Source organism: Aedes albopictus, chromosome 1 (genome assembly GCF_035046485.1).
Source record: "Aedes albopictus strain Foshan chromosome 1, AalbF5, whole genome shotgun sequence".
Taxonomy (NCBI): Eukaryota; Metazoa; Arthropoda; class Insecta; order Diptera; family Culicidae; genus Aedes; species Aedes albopictus.
Genome location: NC_085136.1, coordinates 260,535,640 through 260,555,232, shown reverse-complemented (window position 1 = coordinate 260,555,232; position 19,593 = coordinate 260,535,640). Strand labels below are relative to the sequence as shown.

The 19,593-nt window shown below is 43.5% G+C and overlaps 1 protein-coding gene and 1 long non-coding RNA gene across 2 annotated transcripts in view; both read right to left on the bottom strand.

Annotated features, from left to right (window-relative positions):
* Positions 1–19,593, bottom strand: part of LOC115269359 (uncharacterized) — a 763,799-nt gene that overhangs the window by 455,399 nt on the left and 288,807 nt on the right. Inside the window, exon 5 of the mRNA XM_062846706.1 lies at positions 6,370–6,986. Within this exon, the coding sequence (XP_062702690.1) occupies positions 6,370–6,986 (617 nt within the window). The remainder of the gene's footprint in view (positions 1–6,369; positions 6,987–19,593) is intronic.
* On the bottom strand, positions 5,067–6,355 carry LOC134285607 (uncharacterized). Its single transcript, XR_009996500.1, has 3 exons — positions 5,407–6,355; positions 5,289–5,351; positions 5,067–5,232 (listed from the first exon to the last, which is right to left on the bottom strand). It is a non-coding gene; the product is annotated as an uncharacterized LOC134285607 (long non-coding RNA).

Below are 19,593 nucleotides of genomic sequence, written 5' to 3'. Positions count from 1 at the left end.
CAGTTAGTGACGAACCGACGAACGTATGCGACTACCCTGCGTAATTTCTCCCAACTCGAGAATTCATTAATGTTGATGATAGCTAATGGAGTATGATGTGCCAGTAGCGATGGGCGGAGTTCGGCGTCCGTCAAGTAATTGCTATTCGATGATTCCGGCCATTCTTCTTCAGTGCGCCAAAGGAAATCGGCACCTTTAAACCACCTATCGTCGGATGATAACTCCGGAGTGCCACTCCATTTCGTGGCGTCGTCGGCAGGATTCTGCTTCCCAGGTACCCATCGCCATTCGTTTGTTTCGGAGGTTTCGAGAATCTCGCTGACCCTATGACCGACGAACTGATTGTATCGACGATGATCCGAGTGTATCCAGCACAGGACATCTCTGGAATCAGACCAATAGAACTTCTTGTTAATCTGCAACGACAGTGATTCTTCGACCGTGCGCGCTAAGCGAGCACCGATGACTGCGGCAATAAGTTCCAGTCTGGGTATAGAGGTGAACTTGATCGGCGCTACTCGGCTCTTTGCTGCAACAATTGAGCAGCGGATAACATCGTCTTTGACGAAACGTAAATAGCAAACAGCTGCTGTACTTTTTTCGCTAGCATCTACCATCGTATGGAGCTGGAGGTCGTCGGTTTCACTCACGAGGTAGTCCGAATTATAGCACCGGGGAATCCTCACATGTTCAATGCGAGGAAGAACTTTCAACCAAGTGAGCCACTTCTCGTATTCTCCGTCGGCTATCTCGTCGTCCCACTGTACGCTGGATCGCCATATGTCTTGAAGCAGGATCTTCAGATATGAGAGAAAGTGGCATATCAATCCTAGAGGATCAAAGATGGTCATCAGGACGCGTAGAACTTCTCGCTTCGTTGGTCGTCGTTGACCACCTAGGAGTGCCGAATCATAGCGATTCCATCCGACTTTGTAAAGGAAGACATCGTCGTTTGTGTTCCACCACATGCCTAGTACCTTTTCAGTGGCGAGCTCTGTTGACATATCAAGGCATTTCTCGTTGATATCCTCCCCTTGCAAAGCAGCGAGAACGGTTTTAGAGTTGCTAATCCAGTTACGTATTTCAAATCCACCCTGCTCGTGGACGTGCTTCACGTCCTTGGCCAACTGAATAGCTTGCTCGTCAGTATCGACGCTGGAAAGCATGTCGTCGACGTAGTGGGACTTCGTGATGGCTTGATGTGCTGTTGGGTATTTGCTGATGAACCTATCGGCGTTGGAGTTCTTCACGAACTGCGCTGTAGTCGGAGAGCAGCATGCTCCGAACGTCATTACTTGCATAGCGTACACTTCTGTATCACCACGATCGTTCATCCAGAAGAAACACTGACAGCGTTGGTCTTCTTCTCTAATCAACACCTGGTGAAACATTTCGCGAATGTCACCGGTTAGCCCGATACGACGCTCTCGAAACTGTAGAAGGATTGCCAAGAGAGAGCACAATAAATCCGGTCCTTTTAAGAGAACTGAGTTCAACGATGTACCGTGAGCGCTGGCCGCTGCATCCCACACTATCCGTATCTTGCCAGGTTTATTTGGGTTGATTACTGGAAAGACTGGTAGGTACCACCGTCGGGAGATTTTTTGGTTGATTTCCTCCTCGCTGAGCTTTCGAACGTACCCCTTTTCCGTATACTCTGCAATCTTGGCATGCAAGATTGCCTGCAGTTCCGGTTCTTTCTCCATTCGTTTTTTCAAACATTGGAATCGGCGCATAGCCATACACCGATTATCTGGCAGGCGGATATCGTCGTACCGCCAGAGTAGGCCGGATTCATAGCGACCTTCTTTACGCCGAGTAAGCAGCTGCAGCAAAGAGAGTGCACGCTGATCTTCGATAGACAGAGGCGGATTATTTGGCTTAGTACCCCAAGACTGTCAAGCGAGAAGCACTCCTTCATCGCGTGGTGCAGATCGTCGTCAGCTGTATTGTTACAAGGACAGATGTGGAAACAGTAGTGGTGTAGGTTCGCTCCACGGGTTGTTCCTGATCCGCCACATACTGTCCATCCAAGCCGTGACTTGACTGCAATAGGCTGTCCAAATTCTCCTTCACGGTTTCTCAGCACAAGACCGAGATGTGCATGCTTCGTTCCTATCAGAATACGTGGGCGTATATCACGGTATGAATCGATCGGAAGATCTCGAAGATGTGGAAACTGTTCTGATAGTTTGGCCATATCCAGTGATTGTTGCGGTAACATCAAGTCCTTCACAGTCCTCACGTCATTTATCTCGAACCGCTTACTGCCATCTTTAACTCCGGAAATTTGGAGGTTGTACGCTCGAGAATTCGGTTCACATCGTTCAGTTCCACCAGTCCATCGGAGACACAACGGACGCTCGGTTCCGTCCAACTGTAGTATATCGGCGAGCTCTTGATCTAGTAAAGTGAGCTCTGAGCCTTCATCCAAGAAAGCGAAGGTTTGCATTGTTCCCGTTTTTCCGAATAAAATGACAGGAATGTAACGAAACAGTACCGAGCTTGCAGTTGTTCTATGGCTGTTGCAACCCGACGGACCAGAATACGGTGGTGCAGATGGTGAACTTCCGCTGTCGATCGTAGTTTCAGTATTCTGCGATTTCTGCTTCGAGTCATTGTGCAACAACTCGTGATGCCGAAAGGCACATCCGTTTTTCCCGCATGGCTTGGCGTTGCAGCTTCCTTTGTGCATTCGTAGACAAGTGCGGCAGAGGCCGAACTCTCTGACTGCAGCCCACCGTGAGTCTCTAGTGAGCTCCAAGAAGCGCTTGCATTTGTCTGCGGACTTGCAATACTCGTTACAGATAGGGCAGGTGTGTTTCACCGGAGTTGGCTTTGTCGCAGTGTGTTCCTTCGATGCACTTTCCTTGTTTTCTTCAGAAGACGCCTCAGAGTGGGCGTTGAGGTACGCATTTCCCTTTTTTGGCCCTCGAGTTTCATTTCGGGCGGACTTCTCCTGTTGTGTCGACAATGGAAAGGTGACAACGCTTGCTGCCTCCGCTAGAGAATAGATCCACGAGCTGAAGGTCGCCAAGTTGACCGTAGGAGCTACTAGTCGATGCTGTGCCCAATTAAGTTTAAGCGAGGGTGGCAGCTTGCTGACCAACTGATGGAGTAGAGAAACGTTGTACATATACTCCTGCAGTCCACAGGCATCCACTGTTGCGCAGAAGTTTTGTACGTGCACAGCGAATTCTACCAGTGTGTCTAGCCTTTCCTCCCGAATTGCTGGTAGCGTACTCACTTTTTCAATCAGCGACTGAATGATGACCTCTGGTTGGCCGAACAGCATTTTCAATGTTGACAGGATGCCTGAAACATTCCCAGGGTGGATCAAACGGCTCTTGACGGCTTCGTAGGCTTTGCCTTTCAGACTCTTCTGCAGTCGTACTATATTCTCTTCGTCAGAAAACCCACACATCGCTGTCGTACGGTTGTACATCGACAAGAATACTGGCCAGTCCTCCGGATCTCCATTGAACTGAGGGAGTTCTTTCGGAACCGCTTGTCTGGCTGCTACTTGCGAACGAGAGAGCTGGAACTCGTCATCATACGTTCCGTGGTCTGATGCTTGGGAGACACCGATATTTTCCCGAGGAATGCGCGGGTGAATACCGGTAGAGCACGCCGGAGGTACTACGACTTGCCCGTCGAAGGTGGTAGAGTTGAAAGGCGGTCTGAGAATTGAGCTCGCAGGTTGTTGCGACGTTGTTCGTTTATTGGCGTTTAACATCGTTGGCAAAACTTGCCGAGATGACGGATACCTGTCTGATAGTCCAACTTGCTGACTGGCAGGGTGCATCTGCATCGTTAGTCCTGACTGTCGCAAGTGGCTGGCAAATTCAGGATGCGATGTGGAGTGCTGCTGTTGAATAGGAGGACAACAGTGGAGTCGTTGACCGGTGTGCACATTAGCCGATCTAATCTGGCCATTTGGCTCGAATCGGATACGAGCTTCCCCGAGCTGACCAGCGGCGTGGCCTTGCTCCACGATGCCTGTAGGAACTTGAAGGTGCTCTACGTCGAAATCATCAATTTCTGGTGCGTTTGTCTGCTGATGTTGTTTGGCATCTCGTACCCAATCGTTGATACGACTTGACGCCTCGCTGCGACTCCCAGAGCTCTTTTCGCTGACGACTTCTTCCAACAGACGGTACTTTCGCTCCAAGTACTCACGATGCTCCTGCGCTGCCCGTTGTTCTGCAGCTTGTCGGCGCTCTTCTTGCTGCTGCTGAAATTGCCGTTCTTCTTCCAGTCGCATCAGTTGCAGTTTTGCACGCTGCACCGCTGATTTTTGCGACGAAGAAACCGAAACCTGTGACAGGGCCTTCTCCACTTCTCGAATTTGAACACCTGTGCCTGTGTTACCATCGCTGACTAGCAATGGCGATTGCTGCTTCCCTTGATCTGCATTCAGAGGAACTTTCCGCCCGCCACCACTGTTGACTGGAACTGGCCCCGCTGATGTAGACTTCTGAAGGACAGACTTTGGAGGGATCACTATATTAGCGCGGGTGCTTGTTGCGATGTTCTCAGTGGGCTGGCTTCTAGTTGACGTTCTATCGAGTGTTACCTTCTCCTGTATGACATTTATTTCAGAAGCTGTTCTAGTTCGCTGGACCCATTTCGCTGTGACGCAGTTAGTGCAACTCCAGCTCTTGTCGGCAACTTCCTCTGATACGCCCACGCAGGAAAAATGGTACCACCCATCGCATCTGTCGCACTGAACCATCTCTTCGTTGTCCGGTCCTCGACACGTCTTGCACGTTTCTCCAACAAACACCACTTCTGGATTATCACCATCATCACCACCAGCACAAAGATCACCAGTTTCCTTCGGCCGCGCACCATTATCTCCTTTGCCACCCGATTTAATAACACCGCGACTAGGCATCACGCTCGATTCGTATAAACGAAAATTATATGATGTTGGATTTAGTCCAACGGGAGGGAATTTTCCGGAATTATAATTCTTTACCAGAAACGTAATAACATACGCACGATCCGGATAGTGGTAATAACATATAAGAATATAATTTTCCTATGAAAAGATATAAATTCAGCTTACAATTACAATGAATCATCTATAGTGTTTCTGCTACGTGACAGCGGGTTGATAGACCCCTGTAGATCAGTGTATGCATAATGTATGGTTTGAGCTTACTTACGTTTAGTTTTCCCTTAATGTGTCGTATAATTCTTGATCAAAGGTGAGCTTAGCAGTAGTTCCTAGTAAACCATATAGTTAGCAAAGTTTCGAAGATTTTCTTTACCTTATTTCTTACCGAATCGGTAGATCATAGATTGCTCTGGGTGACACGGGATGGAAGTACAGCAGTTTAGGTTTCCTAGTATAAGTTTAGTTTTAGATCGATTTCAGTAATTTTAGGTAGATAATCTTACCAGTATTAGGTGCATGTACCAAATAGTATAATTTTTGTTATAGTTCACTAGTTTAAGGAATGATTTCAATGTAAATTACACTAGAATTAAGCTTACTTGTTTAGATATAATCAAGCAGTGACAATGCAATTTATCTATATCCTTCACTCACCCGGTGACAGGCCGTATACCTGTCACTCCTATGTCATCCATCACACCGTTCGTTTGGCAGAGAATACTGCGGTGATAGATGTGCGCGCTGGCCTAATGGGGTAGGCCAACAGCCCTGTTATCTAGAGGAATAATATCTTCTGAACACAGGATGACGAGGTTTTATTTATTGGTTTGGGTCCATCAGTCGTCCTGGAATTGTATTTTAGTTGACAGTTCGCCGTTTAGTTGACAGCTGTTTTCATATCTTGTTTTTGTCTAGGAAAACTAATCCCAATGGGGCCAGCACGAATCAGCTTTTAATGCAAGACGGCTGCATTTTGATGTCCGTGCTAGGGATCGATCTGCCTGTCTTGTGCCAGAAATGATCTGAAAGTATGCAACCACCCCGATTGCCAAGGCTATATTCCTCCTCGAGTGATAGAAGAACCCGATAAATGCACATTTAAATATTTAAGGGGCTGTTCATAAACCACGTAGAGCATAATTTGACCATCTCGAACCGATTTTGTGCAGCGACGATAATATCTTGTTTACTCCGAGTTATGCCGTCTTCTAGTGTGTGGTAGCGTAGCCTTTGTACTTCATATCAACTCTACCTTCTAAGTTATCACTCTCTTTGGCACTTTCTATACGTGATCATATATTAATTTTCACTCAAGCAAATGCACCTGCAGTCGACTAAAACCTCCATACCTATAAATAACCAGACTTCTCCCTGAAGGTTCCGCATCGGAAAGCTCCGATATTTCATCGGAGCTTAAAAAAACTCCAAATACAAAACAGGAAAACAAGTGCAACCTGGGTACTCACCCTGGTCAATGAACTCTTCTTCCGCCGGTCAGCAGCATCCTGGTCGTCCTCCTCGCCGTACTCGATGGTGGCAATGGCCGCGGTCGCGACCGCCTTCATGGCAGCCGCCGATGGCAACGGTGGCACTGGCGGCGGTGGCGCCAATTGCATCGAATCCGACGTCGTCGTCGTCGACGGTGGTTCCACCATCAAACCCATTGCCGGTACCCTTGGTAACGGACGTTTAACTGCCTTTTTGTATCGTTGCTGTTGTTGGGGCTGCTGCTGCTGCTGCTGCCGAAACGCATTCATGTCCACAACGTCGTACGGTTGCGGGAACTCATCCAGATGATGATGGCGATGGCCGGGCAGATTGTGATTGACAACGACGACGATGTCGGTGTCGTTGTCCCTGGTAGCCACCGCAGCCGGAAACGGTGGAGTTCGATTCGCTGGAAAATTTTCATAAATGCCATGCGGGCGGTACGACGACGGAGGAGGTTGTTGTTTGCGTTGGCAGTACGGTGAAAATCGAGCCCCGATAAGCTCCGGGATGTGCTCGAAGCTACTGCTGGTGCTGGTGATGGTTATGTCATTATTGCTGGGCAGATGGGAGTGACTCGAACCGGATGTTATACCTGAAATGAGAGTGTTGAAATAAATTAAAAAAAGGTAAATATTGTCTTCGGCTACTAAGACTCCTAAAACCCAGAAGAGACCCCCTGGAACTAGCCCTGGAACCCCTCTGAAACGCTCCTGAGACCTCCAGGTACCCCCTGAAACTGCAATTCCAGAATTCTTAAGAAATCACAGACGGATCTTCTATAAAATTCTCAGAAGAAATGTCTATGTGGCACTGAGCAAGAATTCCAGGAAAAATCCCAAGATGATCTCCAATAAAAATCCCAAAAGGAATTCCTTGAGGAATTAAAAAAAAACTGTTAAATGAAATGCAGGAGAAATATCTCGAGAAATTGCAGAAGGAAAATTTTCTAGAGAAATTCCGAGAGGAAACCCTGGGAGAATACCGAGAGTATCTTCTCTGGGTGAATTCCCGGAAGATTTCCTGGAGGAATGTCTGAAAGCGCTTCTAGCATACAATTATTAAATGTTAAAGTAAGCCACAGTGACTGTGAAAGAATCACAAGATATATTCCTGAAAAATCGCAGTACGGATTAATGAAGAATCTACTTTGCAGGAGCTGCAGAGGGTATTCTTGGAGGAATTCATGGATGGATTCCAGAATAAATCTGTGGATGAACTCCTTAACAAATTCTCGGAGATACTTGTAAAACAATTTTTCGATGACTTCTTGGCTCCAGTATCCCTCTAAAATTATCTTAAAGAATTCCAATACAAATCGCTGGAGGAATTCCTCTAGAAATCCTTCAAGAAATTAAAACAAAATGAGGTGATCCTGGAAGAAATCTTGGGTGAATCCCTGGAAAAGATGATGGATGAATTTCTGAAATTACTGACCGAACCCCTGAATCATTTTTTGAAAAAATCACGAGAGCAATTGCCAAAAGAACTCTCAGAGGAATCCCTAAATAAATTTCTGGGGAAATCCCTGGAGGAATTCCTGCAAGTGTGCTTGGAGTAAATCCTGTAGGAATCTCTGGAGGAATTTCTGAAAGAAGGAAGTCTAGAGCAATTATGGGAGCAATCACTGGAGAAATTTCTGCAAAAATCGTTTGAGGAATCCCTACAGGAGTTCCTAGACAAATTTCAGGACGAATCGTAGGAGGAGCTTCTGGACGAATTCCAGGAGCTAGGAATTCTTGGAGAAACCCCCAGAGGAATTCCTGGAGAAATCCCTGGAGGAATCGCTCGAGGAAATTCTGGAAAAATCCCTGGAGTAATTGTTGAAACAATATTTTGACGATCTCCGGGAGGCATCCTTGGAGAAATTCTTGGACGAATGCCTGGAGCAATCCCTGGATTAATTCCTAAATGAATTCCTAGTGGAATCTCTAAAGGCTTCCTTCGGGGGACCTCTGGTAGAATTCCGGAGCAATCCCTAGATGAACTCCTAGAGAAATCTCTGGAGGAATCCCTGGATAAATTCGTAGAGGAATTTTTAAAAGAATTCTTGGAGGAATTTCTGAACCTGAAGGAAACCCTGGAAGAATCCCTGGAGGAATTCCACGAGAAATTCCTGGAGTACTCCCTGAAGAAATTCCAGGATGAATTCCTGTATCTAGCCTTGGAAGAAATCCTGAAGGAATCCCTGGATGAATTCCTGAAGGATTCCCTAGAGGAAATCTGTGAGGAATTCCTGGAGGAATACTTAGAGAAATTTATGGAGAAATTTCTGGAAGAATTCCTAGGAGAATTCATGGAAAATCCCTGGAGGAATCTCAGAAGCAATTTCTGGAGGAATCTCAGGAGGAATGCATGGAGAAACTTCTGGACAAAATTCTGGCGGAATCCCAGGAGAAATTTCCGGAGAAATCCCTAGAGAAATTTTTTGAGAAATCCCTGGATAAATTTGAAAATGAATTCCTGGTGGAATCTCTAGAAGAGCTCTGGGAGGGACCTCTGGTACAACTCCTGGAGCAATCCCTAGTTGAATTCCTTGTGAAATCGTTGAAGGAATCCCTGAATGAATTTTCGGAGAAATTCCTAAAGGAATTCATGAAGGGAACCCTGGAGGAATCCCTGTAGCAAACCCTGGAAGAAATCCTGAAGGTATCCCTCGATGAATTCCTGAAGAATTCCCTAGAGGAAATCTTGGAGGAGTCCCTGGAGAAATTTCTGAAGAAACCTCTTGAGGAATTCCTGGAGGAACCCTCAGAAAAATTTCTAAAGAAATTCTTGGAAAAATCCCTGGAGGAATCCCTGGAAGAATCCCTGAAGCAATTTCTGTAGGAATGTTAGGAGGAATGCCTGGAGGATCTTCTGGACAAATTCCTAGCGGAATCCGGGTAAGAATTCCTGGATAAATCCCTAGAGGAATTCTTGGAGAAATTCCGTGGAGCTGTCCTTGGAAGAATTCCTGGAGGAATCCCTGAATGAATTCCAGGAGGAATCTCTAGAGGAATTCTGGGAGAATGCTAGGAGGTACTTCTGCAGGAATCATCGGAAAAATTCCTAGAGGAATCTCTGGAAGAAGCCTACAAGGAATCACTTGAGAAATTTCTGAAGAAATTCCTAAAGGAATTTCTGAAGAAATCTGTTGTAGAAAAAAACTGGATAAACTCCTAGAGGAAATCCTGGAAGAATTCTACAGAAAATCCCTGGAAAAAAATCCAGAAGGAATTCCTGAATAAATTTCTGAAATAATTTCTTAAGGAATCCATGGAGGATTCCCAGGAGAAATTCCTGGAGGGATTTATTTGGGAATTTCCGAAAGAATTCCTGGATCAGTTCCTGGATAATTCCTGAAAAAATACCTGGGGTAATTCCCGCCGGAAGTCTTGGTAGAATTTCAGGAGGAGTTCCTGGAGAAATTCCTGGATAAAATCATGGAGGAATGCCTGGGGAAATTCCTGGAATACTTCCTGGATAAATTCCGGGAGAAATTACTGGGGGAATTTCTGAATGAATCCCTACAGGGATTCCTGAAGGATTCCTGAAGAAATCCTTGAAGGCATTCCTAGAGGAATATCGAGAGGAATTCAAGCAGGAATCCCTGAAGAAATTCTTGGAATAATTTATAGATAAATTCCGGGCGAAGGAATCCCTATAGGATTTCCTGGAGAAATTTCTGGAGAAATTGTTGTAGTTATTTCTGAAGGAATTCCTGGAGGAATATCTGAAGGAATTCCTGGGGTAATTCCAGGTGGAATTCTTGAAGATATTTCTGGAGGAGTCCATGAATGAAATCCTAGAGGAATCACTTAAGAAATCCCTGGGGGAACTCTTGGAGGAATGCCTGAAAAAATTCCTGGGGGAATCTCTAGGGAATTTCCTTGAAAAATTTCTCGAGAAATTCCTGGAAGAATCCCTGGAGGAATCCCTAGAGAAGCCCCTTGAGGAATTCCTAGAGAATTTCCTTGAGGAACCAATGGAGCACTTTCAGAATGAATCCCTGGAGAAATCTCTAGAGAAATTCCTTGAGGTATCTCTAGAAGAATACTTGTGGTAATCTCTGGAGGAATTCATAGAGAAATTTCTGGACGAATCCCTGTAGAATTTTTTAGAGAAATCAACGCAGGAATTTCCAGAGGAATCTTGGAAGAATTCCCGAAAGAAATTTTGGAAGATTTCTTTAGGAATCCCAGGAAGAATTCCCAAAGAAATCTAAGGATCAATTTCTGCTGCAATTCTAGGAGGAGTTTCTGAAGAAACCCCGCTAGGAAGTACTGAAGAAATCGAGACTGTGAAGAAACCGTTGAAATTTCTGAGGAAATCCCGAAGGAATCCTAAAAAAGAGTACGTAGACGAACTCTTGGAGGAATCCGTGTAGCAGTTCCTGAAGGAATGCCTGGAAGAGTTCCTGAAAAAAAACACCAGGAGGAATATTGGAAGCAATCCCAAGATGAATGCTAAATGGAATCTCTAAACAGTTCCTGGAAGAAGTCTTGGATTAATTCTTGGAGAAGTTTCTGAAAGAAATCCAGAAGGAATTCCTGCAGGAATCCCAAGAAGAGTTCTTGGAGGCTGTTACGAAGGATTTTGAGTTTGGTGAAACTGGCAGCACTGGCATAGTTTAGCATATACAACTGTGCAAAAGATTGAAGGCAGTAGATAGCAGTAGTGAAAGTTTTGGGATGTTTGTGTCTGGGAGTAACAGAAAAATGTAAGTTACATACATATCTTAAGGATTGATAAAAAGCTTGAATTTGTAATGATAAATAAAACTCCAGCATTGAAGCTGACCAAAAAAGGCAGCTTTCAATATGTATTCGTTCGCCCTAGACCCGCATTCCAACAAAGGCATTTTTTAAATAATCCTGGAAGTTGTTCCTGAAAGAATCATAGAAGGAATTTCCGGGTAGGAACTTGTGAAGGCACCCCATGATGAATCCCAGAAGCAATCCCAATTGGGATTCCATAGGGAATCGCAGAAGAGATTTCTTAGCAAATTCCTGGAAGAATTTCTGTATGATTTCTGGATTAAGAAATCTGAAGAAATCCAAGTCTGCGGTAATTTCTGGACGAAATATTAAAAGAATACTTGGATGGACTCCTTAAGGATTTTGTTCAAAGTTTATAAGAAATTACTGGAATAATTTTTGAAAAATCTCTAGTAAAGTTTTCTAAAAGAATTTCTGGAAGACATTCCTGCAGAAATACTTCGAATAATTCCAGATGGACCTATTGGAGCAATATCTAACGGAATTCTGGAAGGAATATATGGAGAAATCCCTGAAGAAATCTCTCAAGGAAAACATCCTAGTTACGCCAATTGCGAGGTGATGAGGAAATTTTCAAGGAAATTCGCCCAAAAACTGTCAAAGAATGTAGCGAAATAACTGTGAGGAGGATTTCCAAAAAAAATGCATGGGAAATATCTCAAGGAATTTTCTAAAGCAATTTCCGAACGAATTGCCGAAGTAGTTTTCTAAAGAAATTCCCGAAAAATCACATACAAACTTCTCGATGGAATTGTGAAAAGAATAGCAGAAGGAATTTCGAAAGAAATTTTCGAAGACATAACGATAGAAGTTTCCAAAAGAATAACCAGAAAAATGTTCAAAGTACACACGAATCTATTACCAAAGAACATCCAAATCGGAAGATCTAAAGAATCTAAATTGCCAAAATAATGGGTGAAGAATTCAATAAACTATTTTCCAAACAAAGTTCCATATTTTTATCAGAAATTTCTCTTGAAGTTCTTCAGACAATTCTTCCAGCGATTTCTTTTAGAAAGTTCAAAAGTTCTAAGTTCCAACAGAAATTTCGCAAAGGGATTCTTTAGATAATCTTTTAAAATTTACTTTGAAAAATCTTTCACGGATTTCTTAAGATAATCTTCCAGGGATTCATAAAAAAATCGCCGAAGTTCCCTTTAGAACTTCTTCCAGTGTTTCCTTCAGAAATTTCTCCCAAAACGCTTCTGGAAAATTTTCTATGAATTCATTCCATAATTGTATTATTGATACCTTCAGAAATTATACCAGGAATTCATTCATAAAACTTTTCAAGAATTCTTTCAAAAAATCTTCCAAGGAATGTTTAAGAAATGTTAAGATACCTTTAGGAATTTCAGCATGGGTTTTCTTCAAAAGTTCTCCCATGGTTTTTTTTTCATAAAATTTCCCATCAAAAAATTCTGCGGAAATTTCTCCAAAGATTGCTTTTGAAACTGCTCCTGCGATTCTCTCAGAAATATCTAGAGATTTTATTCAACAGTTTTTCCAAAAATTTCACAAATAATTACTGCAGGAATTTTTGTATTTTTAACCCTCCTTTGGCATTGGGGTCATTTTTTGACCCAAACCGTACACTACGTCAGCGAGCTGTTCCCGACGTGATGCAAAAAGAAAGTTAAGGACAGACTTTTAAGAATCACAAAATGGCCGCCACAATGGCCGACTTCGGCACCTATTCACGATTTCGAGGGCACAAATCTCTTCGTAAACAAAACCAGCGCTCCTGAGCTTCTTGTTTTAAGCTAATTACAAGTGAGCAAAAACTGAATAATATAATAAAATGCATTTTTGTTTGAAGCTTGCTTCTTGAGATTTGTGCATTTGAAGTTTTGATGCACTTTTGAAGAGGGATTTCAAGACGTTTGTCCTTAAAGGAATTTCTTAAGGATATTCTTAAGGTACTCAAGAAGAAATGTGTGGAGATTCTTAGAAGAAATTTTTGAAAATTTTCTGGAAGGATTCCTTGACTAAAACCCCTGAAGCAATTTCTGAATTAATCTGGAGAAATTCCTTGAATAATCATTAGGAACTCCCTGAGATATATCTGATGGAAATCCTTAAAGAATTTCAAGGGAAACTTCAGGAGGAACTCCGGAATAAATTCCACAGAAAAGCTCCAGGAGGAGTTTCTGAAGCATTTTTTTTTTTAGAAATTTCTTAACAAATTTCTAGAGCAGTTTCCGAGAAAACCCCTAAAGAGATTTCATGCACTTCAAAACATGTTTGGGAGTGTATCCAATCACTTCAACAATTAGCTTACCGAAATGAGGTGAAGTTGTTTTGGGTTCCAGGACATTGTGGAATTGAAGGAAACGAGCAAGCCGATATGTTAGCAAGACTTGGGTCGTCTCATCAATTCATAGGTCCTGAACCATTTTGTAGCATATCTGGGTGTTCTCTCAGAATGGAGTTTAAAGCTTGGAAACAGGAAAAATTAAATTCCATATGGGAAAACACCACAATTGCGAGGCAGTCTAAGCGTTTTATAAAGCCAAACGTTGCAAACACTCGCAAAATTCTGGAACTTTCCAAAAAAGATTTCAGTACTTTAACCGGCCTCTTAACAGGTCATTGTCCGAGCCGGTATCATCTGAAGCTAATTGGAAAACTTCAAGATGATGTATGTCGCTTTTGCGGCATAGATATAGAAGACTCGGAACATTTGTTATGCCATTGTCCGGCAATTGTAACTAAAAGAATTAGGTTCTTCGACAAAGGGCTAATAGAACCCTTTGATGTTTGGAGAACAAACCCAATTACGGTGGTTCAATTCATTCGAAGTGTGTCACCGTGTTGGGATACTGCTTCTGGTCAAAGTCTGATTATTACCAATACCAATGGTGATACGTCGACTTGACAAAGCTAAACAAAAATGGGGCATATGTCACAATAGATCTATCAACTGGTCGCAGTGACTTAGATACCCAACAAGGAATAAAAAAAAAAAAAAAAAGAGATTTCTAACGGGCAGCCTTGGGGAGTTTCTGAAAAAAAAATTCTGGTGAAATTTCTTAAGCAATCCCCGTAAAACTCCTGGAGATGAGAAATGTTTCGAAGAATTTCTTGTATATTTCTAAAGATATGTGCTGAAGTCTTGTTTAATTTTTTGGAAACCAAAGTCCTGAAGGATTTCTTCAAGGAATCACTGAGGACATTTCTGAAGCTAGGGAGTTTCCCTGTCCAGGTACTCCTAGAATTGTTTCTTGAAAACATCCTTGAGATGCTCCAAAAAATAAAACTCTGGAAAAAGTTTTAAAGGATCACCGGTAAAATGTCTGCCTGTCTGCCTGTCTGCCTGTCTGTCTGTCTGTCTGTCTGTCTGTCTGTCTGTCTGTCTGTCTGTCTGTCTGTCTGTCTGCCTGTCTGCCTGTCTGCCTGTCTGCCTGTCTGCCTGTCTGCCTGTCTGCCTGTCTGCCTGTCTGCCTGTCTGCCTGTCTGCCTGTCTGCCTGTCTGCCTGTCTGCCTGTCTGCCTGTCTGCCTGTCTGCCTGTCTGCCTGTCTGCCTGTCTGCCTGTCTGCCTGTCTGCCTGTCTGCCTGTCTGCCTGTCTGCCTGTCTGCCTGTCTGCCTGTCTGCCTGTCTGCCTGTCTGCCTGTCTGCCTGTCTGCCTGTCTGCCTGTCTGCCTGTCTGCCTGTCTGCCTGTCTGCCTGTCTGCCTGTCTGCCTGTCTGCCTGTCTGCCTGTCTGCCTGTCTGCCTGTCTGCCTGTCTGCCTGTCTGCCTGTCTGCCTGTCTGCCTGTCTGCCTGTCTGCCTGTCTGCCTGTCTGTCTGTCTGCCTGTCTGTCTGTCTGTCTGTCTGTCTGTCTGTCTGTCTGTCTGTCTGTCTGTCTGTCTGTCTGTCTGTCTGTCTGTCTGTCTGTCTGTCTGTCTGTTTTTTTTTTTTATTCTAGGAGTCCAAAAACCTTCTAAAGACGCTGTGTGGGATTCGAATGTGCGCCTACCCACTAAAAACACTCTCCTAGTTCACCTCCACCTTAAATTCCCCTCCGGTACCACCATGCAGTATTTCTTCGGAGGGGAGGCGTTATGTGCCTTGTGCACCATCACCAATTCGTTATTCTAGTCTTCGTACTGAGCCGTTTGGCTCCCGTGTAATTTGTTATTCTATTTTGATTAACCCTTAAAGGATGTGGACAACTTTTTTGCATAGTTATACTTACAACTTTTGACCCAGTGGGTGGATTTTCAAAACCAAAATGTTTTTATCAAGGGGATTAGTTGTGCTATCGTATGCATATATGGAGATTTTGTTATGCTAGAACATTTTGGAGATATAGCTGTAAATGTAGTGTACACCACTTGTTATTCGCTCGATTTCAGTTAATATTTCTATGCAAATGTGATATATTTTAGTGAAAATTGCCCAAAACTCCTTGTTTGGGTTGTAGCTGTTAGATAGAAATGAGTTATGTCCTTATACAGCTGTTACATAGATCTCCAGGTTATCCAAAACGTCCAGAAGTTTTGAACTCTGTCTACCAAATACAAATAGTTATGTTTACTTTTGAAATCACTTGAACTTGAAGAATTACATTCAAATATACATTTCAAAACTTGACATGATGGTAGTCATGACCTGGTGATGTTCTAGGCAACTTAAAAAAGCTCTGAAGTTGTGATTGTAAGGCCTTTACCTGTAATAGTATATGCCTCTATGATGTGTATACAAGTATCATATGATTCAACTAATCTTCTATGACTACCTAAACGCACTATACTTAGTTTGAAATGCAACCGATGCGTTATTACCGGTGTAGATAGAAAGGCCTTAACTTCAGAATGATTTGGATGGCCTAAGGTATCGCCATTGATGTGCAGTTAGTCTTTCATACTCTGATTTACATGTACATATGGATCTAATGAAATCAGTTCTGACATGCATATATTAGTTTGATATACTATTACAGGTAAAGGCCTTACAATCACAACTTCAGAGCTTTTTTAAGTTGCCTAGAAAATCACCAGGTCATGACTACCATCATTTCTTGTTTTGAAATGTATATTTGAATGTTATTCTTCAAGTTCAAGTGATTTGAAAAGTAAACATAACTATTTGTATTTGGTAGACAGAGTTCAAAGCTTCTGGACGTTTTGGATAACCTGGAGATCTATGTAACAGCTGTATACGGACATAACTCATTTCTATCTAACAGCTACAACCCAAACAAGGAGTTTTGGGCAATTTTCACTAAAATATATCACATTTGCATAGAAATATTAATCGAAATCGAGCGAATAACAAGTGGTGTACAATAAATTTGCAGCTATATCTCTAAAATGTTCTAGCATAACATTATCTTCATATATGCATACGATAGCACAACTAATCCCCTTGATAAAAATATTTTGGTTTTGAAAATCCACCCATTGTGTCCAAAGCTATAAGTATAACTATGCAAAAAAGTTGTCCACATCTTTTAAGGGTTAAACAGTTGCCATTTAGCGACCTTCTACTGTGTTAGCCACATTTACCATGCCACATGCCGAGCCATTTAGCTCCAGTTAGTAATGTGTTAGTACTAATTTGTTCGCCATTTAGCGATTGATTACGGTTACTAACACTCCTCATGCAGTTCTCTACTCCGCTGATAAAACAGGTCTTCTGGAAGCGAACCATGTAGCCTTTAGCACTCTCGCGTACTACTCGGGTAGTCCCCGGCGGTGAATCTATCCTACTCCGACGAAGAGTTCCCCGACAGTGGAAGATCTTCCGAAACCGAACTTCCCGGGTAGGTGCCGAGGTCGGTTCTGCGATTCCGGTTGAGGTCGGCTTCCGGTTCACAGGCGCCCCGACGACCAAGCTCCGGTGCTTTTTACGCGGAACTACTCGGTCTAGTCCCCGGCGGTGGACCTAGCCTACTCCGACGGAGACAACCCCGGCAGTGGAAGTTCTCCCGACACCGAAAATCCCGACCAGTGAAGTGCCGAGGTCGGTCTGGCGATTCCGGTTGGTGGTTGGCTTCCGGTTCACCAGCGCCCCGACGACTCAAAACCGGTACTACGCCACGAACTACTCGGTCATGTCCCCGACGATGGATCATGCCTACTCCGTTCGCGATCAGCCATCCTCTGATCCTCCCGCCATTTTCGCTGCAACGACGATATGATCTGTACAACTGACCTATTCACCGCGCTCCACGTAACTTCGTTCTGGCACATCTCCGTAATGATGTTGTTCGCGTTCAGATTGCCAACGTTACTCGCTTGCATCTCGCTACGTTCCGCCATGAACCGTGGGCAGTAGAATACCACGTGCTCCGGTGTCTCCTCCTCGTTCGGACAGGCCGGGCAAAGTGGGGACTCTGCGTGGCCGAATCGGTGCAGATACACTACCCGCCATAAATATGGAATCGCATCTTCTAGTATTGCAACACCCCAATTGAATATTGCAGCACCCCAAAAAGTTTGGCATCACCTGAAAACCTTATGATTTACTAAACTATATCTCAAAAACCGTATCCTCTGCAAAGTTTAGACCTTCGGCAAAGTTGTTCAGCAGGTTTATGACCTTCAAATGGTGAAATGTTTGATACGTAATTCCGCCGCTATGTGGCGCCAGTGTGCATTTAAAACGAAGTACTTTGACATGGATTATCTCATGATTCTGACCACCTAGAAAGTTCGTGTCTTCAGCAATGTTGATCAGACGGTCTATGGCTATCAAATGATAGTAAGTTTAGTGCGTAATTCCGCCGCTATGTGGCGCTAGTGTGCATTTACAACGAAGTAATTTGACATGGTTTATCTCATAATTCTGATCACCTAGAATGTTCGTGTCTTCAGTAATGCTGATCAGAAGGACTATAACTATCAAATGGTGGAAATTTTAGTGCGTAATTCCACCGATATGTGGCGCTAGTGTGCATTTACAATGAAGTATTTTGACATGGTTTATCTCATGATTCTGACCACCTAGAATGTTCGTGTCTTCAGCAATGTTGATCAGAAAGGTAATGGCTATCAAATGGTGGTAAGTTTAGTGCGTAATTCCGCCGCTATGTGACGCCCGTGTGCATTTAAAACAACGTACTTTGACATCGTTTATCTCATGATTCTGACCCCCCCCCCCCCCCCCCTAGAATGTTCTTGTCTTCAGCAATGTTGATCAGAAGGTCTATGGCTATCAAATGATAGTAAGTTTAGTGCGTAATTCCGCCGCTATGTGGCGCTAGTGTGCATTTACAACGAAGTAATTTGACATGGTTTATCTCATAGTTCTGATCACCTAGAATGTTCGTGTCTTCAGCAATGTTGATCAGAAGGTCTATGGCTATTAAATGGTGGTAATTTTAGTGCGTAATTCCACCGATATGTGGCGCTAGTGTGCATTTACAACAAAGTACTTTGACATGGTTTATCTCAAGATTCTGATTACCTAGAAAGTTCGCGTCTTCAGCAATGTTGATCAGAAGGCCTATGGCTATCAAATGGTGGTTAGTTTAGTGCGTATTTCCGCCGCTCTGTGGCGGCAGTGTGCATTTAAAACGAAGTACTTTGACATGGTTTATCTCATGATTCTGACCACCTAGAAAGTTTTTGTCTTCAGCAAAGTTGGTGATGCCAGTATTCATTTAAAACGAAGTACTTTGACATGGTTTATTTCAAGATTCTGACCACCTAGAAAGTTCGTGTCTACAACAATGTTGATCAGAAGGTTTATTGCTATCAAATGATGGTAAGTTTGGTGCGTAATTTCGCCGCTAGGTGGTGCCAGTGCGCATTTACAATGAAGTACTTTAACATGGTTTATCTCATGATTCTGACCACGTAGAAAGTTCGTGTCTTCAGACAAGTTTGTCAGGCGGTCTATGGCTATCAAATGGTGATAAGTTTAGTGCGTAATTCCGCCACTATGTGGCGCCAGTGTGCATTTACAACAAAGTACTTCGAAATAGTTTATCTCATGATTCTGACCACCTAGACCTACCTGTGCGCCGACTATATTTTGCTCGGCGGCAGCGTGATGGCCATTTTTGGCCGGCGACGGCGGCGACACGCCGGTGGCAGCTTTCGGCGGCGTGAATCGGCGTGACCAAAATTTGACCATAATGTTACATTGCCAAAGCAAACAAGTTGTCATTACGCTCTAGAATTTGTAGTCTGAGCTATTTCATGACCATTGATGACATAAACTATTGATTGAATGAATACCTTTTGTAAGTCCTGTTCAGATCCGTTGCTGCGACCAGTGATTAGGGGCTGTCCATAAACCACGTGGTCATTTTTTTGGGAGTTTTCAACCCCCCCGCGTGGTCATTAGCCCATACAAAATTTTTTTTTGTCCATACAAAATGGTCATTGGCCGAACCCCCCCCCCCTCATGACCACGTGGTTTAAGGACAGCCCCTTAGACCTATTGTGACAATACCCGCATCCTTAGTGTAGTTCATGTTGCAATACTGCATTGCAATTAAAGGCAATT